The sequence below is a fragment of the Chlamydotis macqueenii genome, chromosome 4 (genome assembly GCF_036417535.1).
Source record: "Chlamydotis macqueenii isolate bChlMac1 chromosome 4, bChlMac1.mat, whole genome shotgun sequence".
NCBI lineage: Eukaryota > Metazoa > Chordata > Aves > Otidiformes > Otididae > Chlamydotis > Chlamydotis macqueenii.
Genome location: NC_141559.1, coordinates 43,839,585 through 43,863,091, shown reverse-complemented (window position 1 = coordinate 43,863,091; position 23,507 = coordinate 43,839,585). Strand labels below are relative to the sequence as shown.

Here is a 23,507-nt window from a genome sequence, read left to right as displayed (position 1 = left end):
ATGTACTCCTTCAGATGCACTCCCCATGGACCTTGTTGGAAGTGTTCTGTTTGGTGCCCTAATCCCCACAGGCATATGCTTTTTAAAGGAGAAAGGTGGTTAGTTTTCAGGCATGGGCAGACACTGGAGTTCAAAAATATATTCTTTGGTATGTAGAGGTGGAGAAATACTAATATTTAAGGAAAAAAATTCACTTTTGTAACCCAAAAGAGATCAGCTTAAAAGAAAAGTCATTAAGCAATTTATACCATCTTGAAAAACAGGCTCCTAAACTTAAGGAAAGGGACAGACTTAAAAGCATTTTCATTGGTAGAGGCTGACTTTCACAATATTACAACATCCTCTCCCAATTTTCTTTTTTAAATTTTGTATACTTTGACAACAATGGCAATTTTTGGAGAAGTGAGAATTTTGGACAGAGGATTGCTGTCTATAGCAGACGTTTCCCATGACAAGATAGTCATTCATACAAAATAACCTCACTTCCATTTCATCAGAAAAGTTATATCCAGCCATGATCTGAAGCCAAGCATTCATAAATTGGAATCACAAGTGACATGTTACATAAACTAGCTGTCTGCAAGCAAAATAGATGGAATTTCATCTTCATGCAACAAGTAGCATGTATTGCTACAGTGGGAAGTTGTGCAATGTGATACTCTGATAGAGCTGTTTGCTTTTAGCACAAACTCCCTTACCCTATGATTACTACATAATATCGCTAATATGGTTTACAGAACTGCAGTTTAAAAAAAAAATAATAAAAAAAATCAGACAGCCTCTATAAGGCCAAAAATGGTTTGGCAGGCTATTAGGGTAATTGGGCCATAGATCGGATCTTCCTCCACATTCACATGAAACAAAGCACACCACTGGCATTGAAATTTACTGACCAACTAAATTGAGCTCTGATCAAGTAGTCAGGTTGCTTTTGTAGACTGACTTGCACATTATTAGTCTGGACTATTCAGAGATCTGGCACAAAGCACATGATATCTGATGTATGATACTCTCAAATGAGTAGTGGTGCAGAAAACAGAGCTATAGAAGGGGACAGAGACAGGAGAACATAACAGATGATGAAATGAGAAGGGACTGGCTTATCGACATGAAGGAAAAATTCCCAGTTTGTCATTTTCCACCAAAACATCAGTTCACTGCCAGTGACAGAAACTAGTTCTGTTCTGCAAGAAGCTGTTGGCTGCTAAGTTTTCCAATTTTTTTTTCCTTTGCAAATCTGATCAATTTTGTGCAAACGAAAAACCTGCCCAATAATTGTCACTGCTAGTAAAGTCATAGTTGGCTATGGCATTGTTTATTTTTTCTTATAGCAGGTGCTATACCAGTTAGAGAACTATGGGGTAAAGTGAAAATGCTTGGTAAGTCAATTTGACAAGCATAGGCACATGCTGCATTAGTAACAGTTCACAGGCATGACTATGCTAATAAAGTCATTGAAACACAATAGGAATAAAGGTTGATGTACAAACCTATCATGTGTTGGCAACCTGCATGAATTAACTAATTACTTATGCAAATCTATGTTCCCCCAAAGTTTTAAAATATTAATTAGAATTTTTAGTATTCCTTTGTAAATGCAAGCTGTTACATAACAGAATCAGTGAAAACTTGTTTCCTTTTTAACTTTTGTCCTTTCCTCCAAAACTACTGCCCACATTCTGCTTCTTACCATGTTTTCAGAGATCTGTCTGCCAACAGGCTGTAACTTGAGAGCAAACTTTGACAATAAACATCCCATCCCCCAAAATACCTGCAAACGTCATCCCCCATCTCAGAACTCCCTCACAAACACACACACACACAAAAAACCCCTGCCAGAAAAAAAACCAAACAAACACTTTCCAGAAGGCTAATTTTCCCAGAAGCCAGACTCATGTTATCAGAGGTGACACAAAGCCAATGCAGAGATACTTGACATAGAGGTATGGTGGCACCTCCCGTATAAACATGTGAACCATGCCAGGTGATGCTTACTGAACCAACAGGTCTTTAATTTACATGCACTTTGGAATACAGAGCCTGCATGAATCAGGTATGGGAATAATTTGCAATCCAAAATCCAAAGTCAGAAATATTCTGCATACCTTAGTATGCAAAGGTATGTATCTCAAACTTTTGTGGAAAAGCTACATTACTTGGACCTAGAACCAAGTTATAAGAATTCAGTAAAAGTCTAGTGAACAAATGACTGCCAGAATCAGCTGGAAAGAGTAAAACCATTCTTAAAATTAAGCATCTGTCAGCATGCAGTATAGCCAGTTCTCTTATCAATAGCTTTCCAAGGCAAACTACATAGAAGTCTAATACTTGCCTCTCTTTTATAGTGCTTAAGTGACAACGTATTTCTTTCATATGTGAAATAACTCCTGTGAACTCTACATTCAGTTTCCTTTCACCTTACTAGTACACCACCATTTAGCCATCTGTGTTTACAGAAATGTAAATGATATGAATAAATGTTACTTTTGTTGAAGTAGAGTTGGAAATAATTCCACTAATCTGATCCATTTTCTCCCTCACATTCCTTCATAACTTTCAAGTATATAGATGCTTTATAAACTATTGAGCAACCTGATCTGGTTGGAGATGTCCCTTCTCCTTGCAGGGGGGTTGGACTAGATGACCTTTAAAGGTCCCTTTCTACCCTAACAATTCTATGAATAAAGATATTTTGCAACTTCGGGTACCTATATTTAAATCTACTTTTTTTTTTTTACTGTCACAGGTGATTTTTTTTTTATATTAATGTAGTTTCTTATATTAAATTTGTCCGTGACCAAATATTGCACTTCAAAATTTCATAACATTTGCTTACGTCCCCCTCCTTAATACCAAGTCTCTAGACTGCATTATACTGATATTTAAAAAGATGCAGCTGTCCTTTCCCTTTTATAACATCTAAATGTCATAATTTATGGTGAATATTATGCATGAACTATCTGAAGTTTTTGATTTTGATCACAAAAGTAGAAGAAGAGAATATAAATAAAATGAAGGCACACAAGTAAAAGCAAACTGCTGGGTATTTGGCTGTGCACTAAAACATTTTCATAATTCTGTTATCAAAAGTTCTTTATGTGCATTTCAGTATTTATATTTGCATTAGTTAAGAAAACAAAAACTTTCAGTGTTTTTATCCATCTTTAACACCCCTTTCAAGTTTCTACTTTTTCCTCATGTACTCTACTTCCAACAAGAACTGGCTTTTCATAACAACTTCTTAGACTTTTGTAAAAAGGAAAAGTTTGATTAGTAGAACACCCTAGAGAAAAACATTTGTCATTTAATCACTAGTTTTAAAATAACAGTGCTATTGAAATATCCTGTTCTCACTTTCAGCTATCTACAAATGACGTTTAGGTTCCTAATAGAAAACTCTCTCTTCATAATACAAAGTGGAACAAGTACAAGCATACATAATATCACTTAGGTAGTATATAACTCACTTCACAAATGAAAGTAATAGCCATTTGTCAGCTATTTGACATATGAAGCTACATGGAGAAATTATATAATAAGAAAAAGCAATACAGATTTATCACTAATCACTGTACTGTTTCAATGTTGCAGTAAGCTTTGCTTGCAATGATTCTATCAGTTTTGACAACAACTGAACACAATTATATTTATTTTTTTTACCTAATCTGTCTTTACCACTCTCATCAGTCTAGAAAAAAAAGCAACTAAATGGTGAAGTACTAATAACAGTAAAAAAGGCATATTTCAATCAGTTTTAAAAAGGATTATCTTATGAACTAGGAAGGGAAGGTGATAGCTATCAGTGAGCATTTTCTCAACATAAAATAACCCAACTGTATTATATGTGGCTGCTTTATGAAAGAGAAAAAAGGGCACAAGAAAACATGATATAGCCTCAGCTAAGTACAATTTTTTTTTAAGAGTCACAAATACAAGAATTAAACCCATTTTGAATGTGCCAAAATGATTCACCTGACTTGAAATTCAATGTTATTGAATTCAGCGTAGAGATGCCAGCATACTTTTCTTGTGTGCTTGCTCTTCTCAAAATATATAGTACCATATATGCTACCAAATATGCTCAAGCTCAAAACTGGCAGCCATTCAAAAATGCATTTCTAATCTTTATTTTAATGATACCAAAAACCAGATAAATAAATCTTCCTAATGGTACAACAGGTCTAGGCTCAGCTCCGTACAAGTCTTCTTAATAGGTTTCTTTCAGATTTTCAAACCAGACACTTATGTTAAGCGTTTCCATGCTATACAAACCACTTCTTCCAGCTGAAAATTGTTCCACTGAAGAGTTAGATAGGTTTATGCAGTTCAAAATGAAGATTATTTGGGTGATTTTTACAGTGTTATAAGAATTAATATTACAGGCAATATTTACTCCCAAAATACTTTCAGCCAGCAGCAGAACCTAAGCTAGGGTAGGCAAGAAAGAGCAACAGAAGTAACATTATTCCATGTTTACTAGCATTAATTCTTTTTCTAATAACTGGGAAGTAGGTAAGTTTTCTAAAACATTTATGTATTTAAAAGTATATCAACAATAGTCAATTATGATCTTCATTAAAAAAATGCTACCAGTATCACCATATTGAGCAAGTACAGTCTCAGTACAAGCAGCATTTTTACTTGTCAGATACCTAATAAAACCAACTTACAGACTCCTCTGTAAGTTGTTTAATAATAGAAAATTGTTAGCCTGCAGAAAAATGGTTGTGCTACTTTACACTTCTTGTTTTGAGAACTTTCATCCATGGTCTAGATTTCATAAACACAGAATAGCCAGAACTGTACTCACTTTACAATTTCACTTAAATTGCATTACAGATAGAGAGGCAGTTCGTCAAAGGACATACTGCAACTAAACCAGCAGATATGAGAGAGTAAGATTAATACTGCACACATCTATCTTTCTAACTCCTGAAATATCAAGTTGAAAATCTTACAAAAATGATTCCACTGAAGCACTCCACTAATATTATTCTTGTTCAGCCAAGAGCTTCTCAAAATAGTAGGTCAGAAATCTGCTCCTGTAAGTTCTTAGCTGGAGACAAAGGTTTTACCTAAAACATTAGTAAAGAGCACAATTCTCTCTTTTGCTATCACTTTACTCAGAACAAGGCACCCATACACATTAGCAACTGATGTTTCAACAGAAACAACCAAAAAAAACCCAAAACACCAAAGAAAAGTCAAAGCTCTTCATGCTTTAAGTCCTTTGAAATTTGAAAGATAAACTATTTCCTAGTTCCATATCATTGTTATGGATGAATTTATGAATCTGACCTAAAAATGTTAAATTCTCTAATTCTAAATGTTAGAATTTGGAGCATTTATTTCTTGTGTTGCATTCAAGAAGTAATGATGGCAAAGGTCATTAAGCGATTGCAGTCTTCTTAATTTTACGATACACACATGGTGTAAGCTTTGTAATAACTATTCTAAAGCAACTTTTCACATTCCATTCAGAGGAGTGTCATTTCTCTGTATGGCTACTTTGCACCACTATATGAAGCTGTCTAACTCAATAAAATTCCATTATTAAAATCTAATTAGTTGCGTTCAAAATGGACAGAGTTAATAGATTTTCTGAGTAAAAGTGAAGCCTAAGGAAAAGATGTTGAAACACTAAAATTGCAGCATTTCTGAAATAATATATTCAAAATACTGTATTAATAAAGGCCAATGAACAGTTGACAGTCTCTTCGCTTTGACATTAATTTCAGTATTCATGCAAAGTAAAACAAAAGCTACATGCATGTTTATTCCAGCTAACAATCAAACAAGTCTTCAAGGCAAGCAGTCCAGCAGGTACGATCTCCTCACTTTTTGCTTCCCTTTAGTTTCTATATGGATCACACTGCATTATAAATTTCAAGTTAAACAAAACCAGTTGGGCCTTACCTCTGTCACTGAAGTCATCCACAAGAATGATTTCTGCTATCAGGCTGTCTGGAGTGCGGTTGATAATACTGTGTATTGTTCGCAAGAGTGAAGTCCAGCCTTCGTTATGAAATGGGATAATTATGCTAGTATTGGGTAGCTTTTCCAAGTACACCTTGTGCTTACAGCTGGAAAGAGAAGAAAAAAAATTGCATAAGCACACTGAGAAGTCTGAGCTGGTGTATACTGCCATCCATTTGGGCCATTCAGCCATCATGGTTTCTGGCATAAAAAGCAACAGTGTAATCAAGCAGTACTTTCATGTGACTTTAACTAGTTATTTTAAAATACTGATATTGCTTACAATATACAATAAATCTGAACAACAACAGAATTTGAGTACGCTGGCTGGAATTAGATTCTTTTCCTTCACTGGATACTTTTTCCTGCGAAATGACAGACGATACATCTCCTATGACATTATGTCTAGAAAACAAATGCTCTTATCAGAAGGAATTCTGAAACATAATATGAAGCTAAAGAAAATCTGAAACGATTCTTTTTTATTGTCCATAGCAGACAAAATCTGTAAAAGCAGTCTACTATACTAAGATACAAACTCTAGAAAACAATTCAGTGTTATTATCCTGACTGACACGTTCACAGTATGCAAAATAACAATATACACAAATACAACTCCAACATCACATCTAGATAGCCAAAGTGATTGCTGCTATTAAATAAAGAGATAAAACAACACATTATTCTGAAGATGCAAACTGATAAAAGCAAGAACAGGTAAACAAACTATCATTTTTGAAAGGAAAGCACTGCACCTTCAGCATCTTAATTGAACAGCATCTATGTAATAACAGTGATTAACTCTACCATTTTTAATATTGACTTGTCCACACATCTGAAAAAAAAATCCAATCTTTAAAAATAATGGCTTTGCAATTCAGTTTCTCCTAATAGTTGACAATATTTCATGAATAACGTTTAGGTTACTGAAACTGATAGGATCTCATCTTTCATGTTTTGTTGAAAAAGTGGGAAAAGGGGCACATTCCTCTGCTGTGAATGTGACATGGCATTTTCAACTCTGGGGACAAAGTAACTGAATGATTTCTCATTCCCCAAGAGAAAGCTGCACTCTGATAAAGGTATCCTTACAAGTAGAAACATGTCAGCTTTGTGATAAACAAACAAAAGTAACAAAACAAAACAAAACAAAAAAAAAAAAAAAAAAAAAAAAAAAAAGGAAGAGTTTAGATCTGCAACTTCTGGGTATAAAAAAAATTACAGAAAATCTTTGCTGCTTTTCAAAAAGAATAACTAAGCATATCAAACACTACTGCAGGTTATAATGTTGATTTACATCTATCTGCAGCTTAGTTCATATTTCCACTTTATAAATGTCACTTAGAAATCAGTATTTACCAATTTATTGTACAGTTACCACATGAAGAAATGCTCAAAAGAAATTATAAAAACTCATAGCTGCTATGGTTGTATTTGCAAAATATTAACTGTTATGTTAATAACTGTTATTTATGTGACTAAGCAATCAAGTTTTTGGATGCTTTCCTAAAAAATAAGCTTTAAATTTGTAATTCATACATTTCTTCCTAAACTGTGGCAACAATTAATTTAATGACAAGTTACTTGCAAAAATAACACTTTTTGAAACTTTTTAATAAGCAGTTTGCTGGTAGAAAAATATATGTGCACTGGAAAAAGGACAGGTATTTTGCAAGCATGTGAAGTTCTTGAGAAAACTGTGCTCATTATCTGGTCATAGAAAACTAAGTATATATTCTATCAGTTTTGGAGGAAAAAAAAAATCCCCTGCAGCAAAAGAAAAAAGCAAAAATTATTTTCCTCATCTGTAGGAAGTCATACAACTAAGGGATTCCATTATTAACAGGTTGCTGTTTCAAATTAAGAAAACCACCTACCAAAACCACTGCCTACTGTTGCCAGATGTTTGCCAACAGTGATGCTTCTTGGACTAGAACAAATGCAACCGCGACACATACATGTAATTCCTATGCTATTCTTGAAAGCAAGATCTTTCCTTTAGCATTTTTCACTTCCAGTAAGCATGATTTTAAAATCAGTAAGTTCCCCATCTCCATAAAACTCCAAGCCAACAAACAAAAACCAAAAACACAACACAAAATCAAGAAAAAGAAAGTCACTTATGTCAGATTACAACTTCTAAAAAGTAGAGAAAAAAAAAAAAAAGTAATACCCAGCACAACGAAACACATCAGAATGTTGTTTTTTTTTTTTTTTAAAAAAAATGTTGCCCCTCCTGTATAAGAATTTGAAAGAAAGAAAGAAAGAAACCTTTTGAAAGAAGTTGCACTGAAATTTGTGTATTTGCATGATCTATATGGTAATTTTAAGCGTATACAGATAGGGAAGGTCATTGGATTTGGATATTCTCATCAATGCTTTCAGAATAATTGCATGTTCTAAGTGATGAGAAGGAGAAGCAAGACTGATGGACTTTGTTTAAAACTATTTCATTCGTCCTACAGAACAGATTGCTCTATTAACTCTAAAAGGGAACCATGCTTAGAAGAGGAAAATATCTTACATTTTTCTTAAATGTCTCCATCATTCCACTTTGACCTTTAATCCTCATTTATATTTACTTTTACTTTGACAGTCATTGCAAAGGTACCTGGCTATATGCAAACTGATTTCTAGTAAGACCCACCAAAATGTCCTTTTCCTACTTTTCTCAAAAAAAGCTGTTCAGATTCTCAAATCTGTAGAAATGAAACCTTAAATTTCATCATCTCCTATTGTTAAGACAGCCTCTTAGGTTTCATAGCGGTGGCCTACTTGTGTTTCTTCAGCAAGTTAAATTCTGCTCAGTTTAAGTCCATTTGCTCTCTGACAGGAGACTAACTGTAACAGAAGATCGCTATGTTTTAGAAGGCCTAATACAGAAAGCCCTTTTATTTGTAATTCTATTCAGCATTATCTTTAGCAGAGTACAGCTGGCTCTGTGCTGTGATGGGTTGCAGGACAGAGCTGACTGATAGCTGTAGTGCTCAGGAAAGGCCCATGAATTGCAGTAAAGATGCAGTTAGACTGCTGAGACACGGGATTTACCAAGAGAACAATCATATATGCATGCAGCATTTATAAGTGTTGCTAAATACCCTGGCTGCAAGAAGACTACTTGGAAGCACAGATTCTGCTTCTTGTAAGCCATTGCTAGCCTCCAAAATAATGATCAGGACTTTCTGCCTAGAACAAAGAACTAGATACTGTATCACTAGATCAGAGTGAAGTCCATAGTCATGAACAATTATGATATCTAAATTTATTAATGGTGCCTACAACACAGAATAAATCAGTCTAGGCAGATGTAGGATTCATGTGTTAAGCAGAAAACATAACAGTTTTTATATACAACATTAGCTGACATAAATCTCTAAACTTCGACATACACAGATTTATCTTACCCAATATTTCAACTCATCTGTATTTTACTCATGAGAATGATGTTTAAAACCAAGAAGTATCAGCAAGTTATCAGATAAGCTATGAGAAACTTACTTTTACCATTAACTGCAACAATTTTGTGTCAGCATAAAAAGATTTTTAGAAGTGTTCTTTCAACACCAGTTCATTATCAAGAATTCTGTAGAGCACATTTGGAGAGGTGCTGACAAAAGTTTGATCATCACTTCAAACTAACCTTGCTTTATTATTTATGCTGGTTCCAAGGTTCTAACATATCTCTCAATAAATAACTATTTTATTTTTCAGCCACCATAAAGTCAGACTTTCAAGACTAAGTGCTTCTTACTCTCACTAAAGGAATCCTAATACAGTAACAGTGTTTTAAACATTCCCAAGCAAAATACAGACCCTGATTTCAATATGTCTACTCTCTAAAATTAATTTGGTTAATGGCTTAACTACCCTGTGGAGTGAATGTTTTAAAAGTGACATTCTTGATTCTCCAAAGAAATGAGAAATTATAATTTAAGAGTCTTTCATAATTCCTGAAGAATGGAATCTTACAAAAATGTATTACAGTAAAAAAAATAAAGCAAGGTTTACTGTAGAAAGGAAAAATCCTATGTATAAAAGATTAGCATTACGATCAAATTTTAAAAATGTTTAAATGAGCACTAATATTCATTAGGTGAAACTTGAGTTATGGTAAATACGTTAAATGAAACTGAACAGACTTCCTATAAAAATATTTCAAATACTGCTGAACAAAATAATTTCATTTTCCAAAGCCTCACAATTTCAGTGGAAAATTTGATGCAAATTTGCATCAATTTAGAAAAGGACAGTACTTGCACATATGAACGCCAATTGTCAGCCTTCACCTGAAGACACCACAACTTGCTTGCACACTTTAAATGAATGTATGCACTATGGGGACAGTAAGTGTTATTCAGGCAGTTTCAATGGCAGAATAAAGTGTCCAAAGAACACACTGACTTTCCTTAAAACTTGAAATACTGGGAAATCTTCAAAGGCCTGAAAATAAATCCTAAAAATCAATATTCTAAAAAAGTTAGTAGATTTAAGAGACAGAAAGGCAGTTCAGCCAGTTTCAGTCCAGTAAGGGTTTGCTGCAAGATGTGACTCAACATTGAAAAGATTGTAACATAGTTTATGTCAATCAATATTACTTTATGGTATCCTTTTCATTATCACATCATAGTGCAGCTGATAAAGGCGAATGTATTAATCTAGAGCTTTAGTATCACATCATATTCTGACTAAGGAAGGAATTAAAAAACCAACCAATCAACAACAACAACAAAAAGCCAGTGGAGAAAAATGAAAAATGAGTGCAACTACTAGGTCTTTAAAAATAATTTTTAATACTAAAGGTATCATTCACTATTTTTAATTGGCTTCCATTAGGACCAGTTTTTACCCTAGTACTGTTTTCATCTGGATTAACTTTTAAAATAACTCACAAGAATTTTTTTTTTGTAACAAGATTGATTTTAACAGTAAATGAAGATGAAGACAGGTCATTTGACTCTGACAAGTCTGTTCTGTATATGTTGTAAAATGGCTCATTTGAATGAAGCGTATTTTAGTACAAACATAAGTAAAGTCTCAGAAGAAAAACCTCCCATGAAATTTTGTAAGTTTGCCTTTGTCTACCTGAAATTATTACACCAAACTGACTTTTTGCTACAGCTTTGATCACAACAATTTCCATGAAAGTGTTCTCAGTAATCAATTCTGGCTATGTATGTATACTCAACATCATGCCCACACTGATAAGAAGATAAATATTTAAAGGATCATAAGAGCACATTATTTGACTAGTCTGCCACATTTTCATTGTATTTTTCCTCACTTTCATCCTTACCTCCATACTTGCTTTTCCTCAGATAATCAAATAGCTCAGTAGAATCTTTCATGTTTAATGTTTGAGGTAGCATTCATTCACTTTGCTCAGAAACACAAAGTTGTACTTGAGTTACGGCTCCCCATAAGTTAAATTGCTAGAGTTAAGAAACCTCACTGTCGTAGTTCAGCCCTGATTGGGACCTGATTGAGACTACGCAGTCTCTCTCTCGCTCCCCCCACCCTCTGAGAGAATAGGGGGAGATAATATAAGGAAAAACAGCTCGAGGTTTGAGATAAGGACGGGAAGAAATCCTTAAAGTTACCGTCACGGGCAAAACAGACTCGACTTGGGGAAAACTATTCATTTATTTCTAAAACTAGCAGGAGAATGAGACAGGAAACAAGATAACCTCCCTCCACCCCTCCCTCTTCCCGGGCTTAACATTATCTCTACCACCTTCCCCTCCCGAGGAGCACAGGGGGGAAGACGGAATGGGGGTTGCAGTCAGTTCATCACGCGTTGTTTTGTGCTGCTGTTTCATGGTCAGGGGAAGAACTCCTCACATTCCTCCCCTGCTCCTTCATGGGATCCCTCCCACGGGCCATAGTCCTTCATGAAACTGCTCCGGCGTGGGTCATCTCTTCCATGGGGTGCAGTCTCTCCAGAACAGCTGCCCCAGTGGGGCCTCCACGGGCAACAGCCTCCTTCAGGCCTCCACCTGCCCCAATGTGGGGTCCTCCACAGGCTGCAGGTGGATCTCTGCTCCTCTGTGGACCTCCATGGGCTGCAGGGGGACAACCTGCTCCACCATGGTCTTCACCACAGGCTGCATGGGAATCTTGGCCAGGAGCCATATTACTCCTCCCCCTCCTTCACTGACCTTGGCATCTGCAGCCGTTCCTCACAACAGGCTGGCAGACGCCTCTCAGGATCCTTTTTACATCTTATTCACTTCTCATCTCCTCTCCACTTCTTGCAGCCAGGCCGGGCCAAGTTGGGCCCACTCGGCTGCCCAGTGGGAAGCCAGAGGGTGAGGCCTGCAAGGCCCACAAGGCTCACACCTCCCCTTCTCTGCCCCCGCTCAGCTGCTTCACATCTTCTCCCCCTTTTTTTCCTGTTTTCCCCTTCTTAAATATGTTATTGCAGAGGTGTTATCACGAACATTCTGCTACCAATTGGCTCGGCCTTGGCCAGCAGCGGGTCCACCCTAGGCCCGGCCAAGTCCACTGAACAAAGGGGAGCAACTTCTAGCAGTCTCCTACCGAAGCTGCCACCTTAGTCCCCCCCCACTCCCCCTCCCCCCCAACAAAACCAGAACACTCACACTACCTCTTCCTCAGTTTTCCTTGTTCAGTTACATGACTAATGCAGCCTTCTTAATTGTTCAATGTTTGATGCTGTCGTCTCCAAAGTATTCTGAGAGATCCTGATGAGCCTTCTTAGCTCACATACATGCTCACATCTCTAAGTATATGCCACACTACATCAGCAGCAGCTGGTGCAGGGGAACAGCAAGCACCTGTACATCTTGTGGCACATCCTAACCAAATAGACCCAGGACTTCAATCTTTTCCAGAGAGCAGATTTGGGATTATTCCTAGCTTTACAGACTGCCAGACTAGGGTGGTGAATTCAAGCAGCTTGCCTGTTTCACAGCCAGTACTGGAATCCAGCAACATATGGGAATGTTATCTCTCTTGTTCTTATACCACACAGTCTCATTTTATGCATGTAACATGTCAACTCTTCTCTTAAGAGCTTTAAAAGACAGTGGCTTCCAGTGATTAGGACTATTCTGTCTATACTACTCATCTTCTTCAGTTAATCTCACAGAACCTCTTCCCAATACTTACTTCCTTGGCAGCAGGGACTCCATCTTCTACAATGACAACGTTTTGATCTTGGTTATGGTTTCTAGCTACTATGTAATTGTAGGAGTATTTGCATCAGACATGCACGTTGTACTGATATGCCTATTCTCTTTCCTTCTAGTAAGTCTGAAGATATAACTCACACAGAAGTTACTACTAAGAATATCTCCTTGACGTGGAGATAGCAACCAACTAAGTACTATGCAGATGAAATCGAATGTACCCAACCCATGTGGAGGAAGTTTGTACAGAATGCACCACCGTCGTATGCCAACTCATTGGCAGCAATAGGCTGGAAAGACAGAGAGGCACCACCGGTGTATGCAACAGCTAACCAACTCCAGCAATAGGAAGACAATCTTCTCCTCTACGAGACTGCATCTTGACTGTGGAAAGACTGGCTGAAACATCTGAAAACCTGTTCAAAAAACTGTCCTGGGAGTTTCAGCAACTCAAAGAGGACAGGTCCTACTCCCCACCTGTACAGACTAGTATCTCAGCTATTAGGAGAACAACTTCCCCTGCTCAAAAGAGACTGTACATGCAGCTAAGTACCCTGTGGTTTTACCTGTGTGACCATGGAGAGGACATGAGGAAGTGGGATGGAAAACCCACCTCAACCCTAGAGGCAAAACAATCACATATGGGGGTTCCTCCAGGAAAATTGCTGCTCCAGTCTCCAGTGGGCAGTTCCCCAGATTGAGCAAAAGGGCTTCTGATTTGTATTTACAAGAAGTAACATGGATGGGATTCGAGCCCACACATCCCACATGAACCCATCTGTTGATACTATGATCAGACCAAGCCATTTGTTGATAGGAGGTACTATAATCAGAATCAGAGGGACTCTGTCTCCATCCAGGTGGAGGAGAGGGACAACCTAATTTACCAGACTGTGCAGATACGATGGCCTGGCACATCAGACCACCAGAAAGATAAGGCTCTAGTGGACACCAGTGCACATCTTAATGTCTTTAGGTTATAAAGGGGCAGAACTCATTTTTATCTCTGGAGTGACAGGGGGATCCCAACAGTTACCTTTACCTGCACTAGATGCCAAAGTGATCCTAAGTGGGAATGAGTGGCAAAAACACCCCATTGTTACTGGGCTAGATGCTCTGTGTATCCTTGGCATAGACTACCTCAGGAGGTGGAATTTCCAGGACATGTACTGAGCATGACCTCTATGGTTGGAATACTTCCTTTGGCCAGTTTGGGTCAACTGTACTGGCTATAACCCTCCCAGCTTTTTGCAACTGCACATTAGCAACATCTGGGAAGCTGAAAAAGTCCTTGATCTCCTAGCAACAACTAATAATATCAGTGTAGTATCAACATTCTTCAAATACTAAATCCAAACCACAGCAGCTACAGAGAAGAAAATTATCTCCATCCCAGCCGAAGCCAGGACAGTCCTCCACCCCTGCACACATAGTAACTGCTTGCAGTCAGTCAGAAAAGATTACATAGAACAAGGGAAAAACATAGCTTACCATTACTCTGTATTGCAAGTTAGCTATTAAATCAAAATAATTTGCTTCTGTAGTATAATCCTACTGCATTCTGGTACCATTAGAAAGGCACACTGGGAAGTGGAAGTCCATTGTGTCGTCTAGGTGAACTTTTTCTTTTTAAATTTAAAGAAAGAGTGTAGTTCAGATTTTTGGGTTTTTTTTCAGACCATGCACTTGCCCTAGACATTTATAAATGCAGAACTTTTCACATAGTCCAGTCAAATAGTAACTAGACTTCTGGTCATATTTTTCAAAATGAGTAAGTGGCTGCCATCAAAAGAGATTATTTTAAGACTTTGGAAAGCAATGTAATTTATTTCAAAAGAACAGTATTCAAACGCCGAGTCAACAATTTGGGAGGGTGCAAGGGGGTGAAGAAAGAACCATACATATCTAGAACTCATGGTAGGAATACTATTCAAGGAGAAGAGCCTCGCGATTAAAACTAGAAAAGTGCTCCTACTCAGCATAAGCACTTTCTGCTTAATCTTAATAGAATATTAAAGATTGACATTAAAGTACTACAGATGCTTTCCTAAAGATGTGACTTTTCTTGCATTTAAATATCACATATTTAAGTGCAGCACACCAGCACTTATTTGTGGAACAATACTGAATAACAGGTTCAGTAACTAAGGTTACCAGAACAACAATTTCTTACCATAAATGTTAATAGATTTCTGTGAACTTATTTAATAAACTCTTAAATCTCAGATTAATTTCTGTGTTAAGTCTGAAAATTATATACAAATGTCTTGGAAGAAATACCTAGGAAGAAAATAACCATGATAAGCAACTGTCATTCTGCTAAGTAAGTAGCTCACATCTGTTTTTTCTTACTTCAGTTACTACATTGTGTTCAGAACAAAGGAAGTTTAGAAAAGGGGAATGTGCAAGGGACATTAAGCATTTCCCCTCGTTCAGTTCCTCAGAATTATGAAATAAAATTAGCAATTTGGACTTTGCTAGAAAAACATTCTACAGACACAAACACTTGTGTATGTTTGTATGAAAAAAAGGGCACCAAATGATGAACCAGACACAATGACATTTTCTGATTCTTGATAATAATCTTGAAGTTATGAATTATGCTTTCAAATATTGCTATCCTTGATCAATCTTGTCTTTTTTTCCACGATAAGCTTTCTTTCCCTCATATTTCAAAACTTAGTATCTGATATTTCTTATGAAAGAATACTACTACATCATTAAATTTGTCCCTTAGAGATTTTCAGATGAGATTTTTAAAAATAGAGGACCTCTCCACCAGTGCATAAGCTGTTTCCAAGTTAATTTGCAAAGCAGTAAGTACCTCTTCACCATCTCTGGCCCAAGAATCTTCTTTCTCCCTTCCATTATTAATTACTAAGCACTAATCATATGTATTATTCAAGTATGCAATTTATTACTGTTTCGTAAAACTGAACTCAGAAAGCTGCACAATACTGGTTATTATATATACCCACCACAGAGTCACCAGAAAATAGCTACTAGGAAACTGAAGTTCTTTGCAAAAAGGTAAGGTAGAACTTATTTGTAAATAATTTGTATAGTGAAAAATGTTAAATATACATTACTGACAAAGTGAAACTTTCTACCAGCATGCCATTCCTACAATTTGTTATCGTAGCTGGGTATCTGGCTCGAGGAGTTCACGGCTTATTCATAAAAATGATACACTGTCACATCCTTTAACTCACTTTAAAACACTTAATACTGATTTAGTTATTCCTTTGAGATAATCAAATTCTTCTGGTGGGTCGAAACAAGAATCAAACCCAAGTTTCTGAATAACACAGTTTTAGAGTCAGTTTCAAAGTTGCAGGGAGACTTCTCTGCCAACAGAATCATGCAGGAATCTACTACCTCTGTAGAAGAGCAAATGAAAGAAAATGGGCTTCTAAAATTATGAGAAAGGAGAGCAGGGCTGGCACCATTTCAGCCACTTTACAAAAAAAGCTGATTCATAAAAGCAGCAATTTGTTTGACCCTGTGGATATAACAATATTTTATGCACATTAAGGGATTCCAATAGCAATGCCTTGGCCAGTTACCAGGCTCTGTGCCTTCTAGACACACCAACAACCTTGTAAACCGCCCTTTCTGATAGATAATAGCATAGGAGAAGGTAAGTGTCTTGCAGACATCCCTTTGCTGCATTTAGGAAGCAAGGTAGCAGCCTGCTGCAGCAGTTACTGGATCATAAAAGTAGCCAACCTCCAATTTGCTCCTCTTTCAGGAAGTGAAGTGCCTGGGAAAACAGAGCTTTTCAACCTTCCCTCCCGCCGCCCCCACTGGCTTTGTCAGCACACGCTCTCTTAGCTGAGCTGCTTTTTCAAATCTGACCTTTTCTTCCCTTTATTAAAGGACTTACAGCACCACTGGGCTCCCAGCTGCTGACAAGCCCTCTACAAAGCTACCAGGACAAAACATTTTCCAGTGAAGATTTACATAGTAATTGTCTTAGCCTGCCAACGTATTCAATTTACAGCAACAAGCTTCAGTCTCACCACGTTTCTGTACCAATCAAGCCTTGTCAACCAAGTCTGATAAAGTAGTGATAACTAGTAATTTCTGCTGCCATTTGACAAGGCTGTAAAATTAGTTTGGGTGTGAGCTGATGGAGGGAAAAGTAATCTTTATTTTCACAGTGGCTCAGCTGGGAAGCAAGCAGACATTACAAGGTATGAGCCTCAATAAATGTCACAACACTTCTCACTACTAGAAAAAAAAAACAACCCCAAAACAACAAAACAACCTTCTCCAAAATGTTATAGCTATTTTCATAGGAGAAAAAAAAAAAAGAAGATTAAATTGTACAGTAGAAATTGTTTGGATTATTGCTACTAACTGCACTAACAAACAACATCATGTCCTGGAAACTAAATAGGCAAAGCTGTCTGTTCTTTATGTAGGTTTCCCTCAGTACGGACTTCATTGGACACATAGAGCTGAATTAGGTGCTTGTTACTTTATGTCAAATCGCATCATTTTGGCCTGTCATGGACAATCTCTCCAGCAACACTGCACATCTTCGAAGAAATCAAACTCAATGAGTTTGCCTCACTTCATCCTTCAAATCAAAAGGTTCCTCTAACCAAGGGAAGAACATAAGAGGCAGATAAGCCTTATGACACAAAACACATTTCTGTTTGCAACCTTTGTTTTATAAGATATTGAGGTATAAAACCATCATCCCTCATGGAAAGATCTTACAAAAATAAAATAAATTAAAAACAAACAAAATCAAACCACTTATTAGTATGCTTTAAGAAATGTATTTACTTACCTATATATTTTATATCTAGGCTTGGAGGGAGGGGGAGAATGCATACAGTAATTTTATACCACCTCAAAATCCCTCATAAGCAAGGTTACATCAGCAGGCATCTTTAGTACTGTAATTGTATTTCATCTTAAACCTTGCACTTTATTACCTATAAATTCCAAAATACCAGTAAGTAGCCCAATTTATACAATATATGCACACACACACTCCCAAACCACTTTTTTTTCTGAGAGAAGATTACAGAAATATCAATATACTCAAAATTCATTCGTTCACACCAAGCACACTTATCTGATTGTCTCTCAAAAGTCACACAGACCTTATGATCAATAAAAAGCCTCTGTTTTGAATCTAGGTTCATTTTCCTGACTGACGGAGAAGAAATAGGATTATAATCTCAGTTTTTTTCCTCATCTCAAAGTGCATTTTCAGCATGCTGGTTCAGGAACAAACCAGCCCGTGATGTTCAACTACCCTTTAAGCTTGTTTCAGAAATTCTAATTATCCTTTTACTTCTTGCCCTTATATTCCAAAGTTATCCCCTAGGCTTCTAGGAACCCTCTGGCATATCAGGCACTCCTCCCAGTTTTGTGCCAGTCCTCAGGCACCTCTCCCAGATGCTGCAGTCATTCAAAGGTAGTTGAGAGTGGCCTCAAAATTATATCAGCATTCATGCGCCCAGGGACTTACTACGTCCAGCTTGCCTAAGTATTTTAGGACATTCCTTCTGTGATCTACCTACATGTCTCCTCCACTACCTTTAACAGCAATATGTGACCAGGCTCACACCTCTCTCTCAACATCATCTCCCATACACAATATATAAGGTGAAATAATTGGCAAGACATTACTGGATCTGATCAGTGCCTATGACACCAAAGTCACAGCCAGTAGATGTGGGAGCGAATGCTGTGAGCATGCTGCCGTCAGGCCTCACTGATCACAGGAGTCAGCATGATCAGTAAGTTCTCATGCCTGCTACCACATCTTATGGCCAGTGCAGCCTTTGAAAAATTAGAGCTTGATAAGGTTGTTCATAATCAAACCACGCAAAACAGAAAGAAGTTACTTTTTCATTCCAGCCTTGCTGCTCATTATTACCTGTGTTCTTGCTGTCCTTGTTATGAGGTATAACACTAATTCCGTTGCCAGTAAGAATATATCACTGGCACTTGCTGTGTTTTGTTAATATTGGAGCTGAAATTTTGTTTGCTTAGAAGTACCCAGTCTTACACAAACTCATATGAGATACATGCCTAATTGTATGAAAATATGCTTGGAAAGGAAGCAAGAATGGATATACAAGAAAAAGGAAGGTATACTGAAGCTGTTCATAAAACTCTTAAATTAACAGCATATAACAACATCACTTTCACTCGTGAACTGCAAAGGTACAGGTCCCCGGAACATTCCCCATTTCTCATAGATCTTAGTGAAGTTACACATACTTTCAAATTTTAGTATTGTATTGAGAGTTAAAAGTTCTAGCTTCAACTGTTGCCAAATGCTAATAGACTTGGCTAACCCAGATGCACAGAGCTGGCTGGAGGGTAAATAGCCTTCAGTATTTCTGTCCTATTAAGTTTAGATTTCACAGTTATGTTTACTGCAGCTTGCTATTTTTTTTGAGCAGTGTGGGAGGCTTTACTGCATTCTAGGTAACACGCAAGGCATCTAAACACACAAGAACTACTTTCCTCCACTTGTATAAACAGCTTATTTCTTTTATCAAGCTCTTTTCAGCAAACAGAAACAGACACATCAGGCTTGGACCCTCCTCACTGGCCTATTAAACACTGCAGCCTGCTCCTCACCAAAGTACAGACAGGGAATCATCAATCTTCAGCCACATTTTAGCTGTTGGTGCCATAAAAAGAGACACTCAGAGCACCCAGAAAGCACTTGGGAATTATTCCATGTTATTTGTTACTATCAATACATATCTTGCAGAGGAACTGACAGCAGGCATGACAGAGACAGAAGACCACAAGTTTTCCTGAATATAAAATATTCCTGACCCTGTTTTGAGGAGCTGCACTTTGAATGAGATGCCCTGAAGCAATTGCAAAGAACAATCTGGTGAGGGTTGGAAATGGGGACAGCGCCTATAATGTTTTGGACCACGTGACTTTCCATCTTCACTACATTGAGTAACTACACAAAATGCTTTGAAAAGCGGTCAGAGTAATAACCTCCAGCTTTCTCACTACCCCACTAAAAGGAAAGTTTGAGTTTAACCAGTTGCTCTGTGGCCAGATGAGGTTAAGGTAATACTAGGAAACAGTGGTACGAAGGAATGCAGCATGTATGTGTGTATAAGGATATTTCTGATTTCCCAAAGTTAATGAGAACTGGAAAGAAATCTTCTACTCTCTTAGTTTCTTTCAACATATAATAAAAAATTCAATAGAATATTGATCCAAACAACTAATTACTTCCATGAGTTGTATTAAATATTGTGAAGTTCAGCATACTTAAATTAGATTAAATAATTTTTCTTGTAGTGTCTTGAAGCAGGAAAAGCTAAGCCTGTCTTTAAGACCACAGATCGCTGAGAGAATTCATTGCAATCTACTTTGGGGGACTGGATTAAAGACAGATTTTTAAATTTTACTTTTAAGGACAATATACATAGCTTAAACTGTGACAAATGACTGTATTTATAAAAAGAAATTAATTGTACACATTCAATGGAATAACTGAAAATTTTTTTAGGGGATTCAGATATAACTACCACATGACTGTATAACTATAATATTTTTATAATATATCCCTTTCCCATATTAGTCAAGTAATTCTAGTCTTTCTGTAAAATTTCCTAAAACATAGAATCATAGAATCAGTACAGTTGGAAGGAACCTTTAAAGGTCATCTAATCCAACCCCCCTGCAAGGAGCAGGGACATAATTAAGGATTAACAGTAACTCTGCAACTATTCCACAGACACAAAAAAATACATCCAAACATAAAACAAACCAACTTCCTAAAAAATCCCATTGTATTCATTTTAGCATCTTTTAAAAATACAAGGGACAGCAACCACACTTTGTTCAAATATTTTGAGAGAGAACCATCCAGGCATTGTCTCAGCTTCTCCTACTGATAAGAAGGGAGAGTTGGAGAGTTTCAGTTATGCAGAAAAAGTAGAGTGAAATTTACTTTTTTTATTATTAAAAAGAAAGAAAATCTCATTAGTGTTCGGGACAAAGAAGATATCACAGCCTTTAGCTAAACACCTGTATTTCTTTGAATATGAAAATGCATTTCCTCTGAGGCTTGTGAAAAATTTAATGTGTAAGAAAAATGAGCATAGCTCAGACTTCTGAAAAGAAATACTGCTGGGAGCGACAGTGAAGGGCCACCACTTCACATGGCAACAGCAAGATCAGCAGTCAATGCTTGGAAACACTGACTTCAGTCCATACGGGCTAAAAACCAGACATCACTAAAGTCAGCTTAGGCATCCTTAATGTACAATATGAACATTAACAATTTCAGTACAAAATGAATCTATCTGTTCCCAGGGAAACCTAAAAAGGATGGGATTTCCTGTGACAAGATTATGCAGGAAAACCAACAAGGATTTGTGCATCTGATCTGTGAGTACAGAAGTTATCAACAAATAATCTACCAATTGTAGATAAAAGGAAACCTGTTGCTATACAAACATACTAAACACAAAGATTTTAAATGATAATCGTCAAAACTCTGTTGGTACCAGGAATTAACTTGAATTCCTTGATTTAAGAATGAAGAGCTAAGTTGGATGCTCTAGTTTTCAAGGACTTAGGAGTTTGAAACAGGATATATCACTGAATTATATTCACTGTTCAGACTAGATGATTGCAATCATTCCTCCAAGCCTCATTAAAATAACATTTTTAACACTATTCAAAATGTGAATTAGATTCAGCTTTGTTTGTTTGAACAAAACTGGTTTGAATGGCAGAATATTTAATAATGTTGAGAAGATAAGAATTAATAGCATCTGCTATATTAAATAATTAAAATATTTAGCATTTGTCTCTCTCAATAAGAAACAATAGTGCCAGCATTCTTTCTAGCTTTAGTAAGGTTGTTATATACCAGACTACAGAAAGTGGCATGGGGCAGGTGAAAAGAAAAAATAAAAACATTATTCATTGGGTATTAAAATGTTTTTCATAATGATACAGAACTTCTAACTCTTAAATAATAACTCCATTGCCAACTCTCAGTACTACCCAAAATTCATAATGTTGCCTTCCCCTTTAGGTGACCAGAAGTCTTATTTTCACCAAATCATTCCTGAAACCCAGTGAACTGAGATGATAATCCTGTTTCAGATTTTTATTTGGAATTAAAGAAAAAAGATAAAAGTTTTGGTTTTTTTTAGACTTGAAGCCAAGGGGTGATTATGGGCAAAGAACAGAGAATTAGCTAATGTAACTTGGTGAGAGCACTCACTGCGAGATGAATTTTGCATGAGAGTGGGACAGAAAAAAAAAAATCAAATATTTTTCAAGTGTAGCTATGAGACACAGGAAAAAACACCATGGGACATATTAGAGGTATGAAATGGAAACATATTAAGGAGATAGGGAAGCTATTAAGTTAGCCTTAAAACAGAAGTTAACTGTTTTATTTCTCTAGGGATTTTTTACAGCACACACATTTTAGTGTCCTAAAAAGGAAAGAAGAATCAGTCTGAATATATCTTGATGAAGTGCTTTAAATATATCACACTTAAAAGAAAACACACAAGAAGAAAATTAAAAAAAAAAATTGAAAACCTGGATTTCTCAGAGCTCAACCATCTAAGCATTTGTTAAGTTCCACCCACTCCCCTGTCAGAAAATGTATTTTGCAAATCCTGAGCCCAATTTCCAAACAGACCAAGGAGGAGAAAATTCATCTGGATTAAAAAGAGTAAGTTTTGGTTATCTGCTATCTTTGCATAAGTCCCAAAAAACCAATCACTTGGAAGCAGGACTTGAAATTTCTTTAGTCCAAGACCTTGGAATAAAATATTTTTGATGAAATTATGTCAGAGAAATGTAGAAACTATTATAGCTGCTCTTTCAATTTAAATACCTTTTGATCCAAATTACAGGATTAACCACGCAGTTTTTGTTATATTTGAAGATTCACTTTGTGAATTTTCTCTACTAACGACAATAAAACAATTCTATTTGGTTCTTTAAAACAAATACTAGACAACATTTTCAGGAAATTAGGCCTCACAGACAAGACCCTGTACAAACAGTATACACTTAATAGAACAAAATATAAAAAATATCAAAGCCTATAATAATAGGATCCCCCACAAAACAAACTGAAGGGCAGTTAGAAGCTGCACAAAAAGCCTTTTATAATACTAAGAAGCTGACCAAACTACATCTTACCTGTTACACCTCACTTGAATTACTTACTCTATTTCAATAAGAAAACCCCTTTCTGGCATAGAAGTTACATAGTTTTCCAACTAGTTTCTCTGAAAGAACCTTATAAAGTATGAACTATTTCACATCTTACACATGCTTCTGAAGAAAGGACACATTTTCTGAAGTGAAGTGCAGGCTGAGACTAACCTGCATCATGTT

The 23,507-nt window shown here is 36.6% G+C and overlaps 2 protein-coding genes across 2 annotated transcripts in view; one reads left to right on the top strand and one right to left on the bottom strand.

Annotated features, from left to right (window-relative positions):
• SCRG1 (stimulator of chondrogenesis 1) overlaps window positions 1-23,507 on the top strand; it is a 780,146-nt gene that overhangs the window by 412,533 nt on the left and 344,106 nt on the right. The window lies entirely within an intron of this gene.
• The window catches only part of GALNTL6 (polypeptide N-acetylgalactosaminyltransferase like 6), a 487,857-nt gene that overhangs the window by 264,231 nt on the left and 200,119 nt on the right, over window positions 1-23,507 (bottom strand). The window contains exon 4 of the mRNA XM_086746397.1: window positions 5,917-6,083. Within this exon, the coding sequence (XP_086602523.1) occupies window positions 5,917-6,083 (167 nt within the window). The remainder of the gene's footprint in view (window positions 1-5,916; window positions 6,084-23,507) is intronic.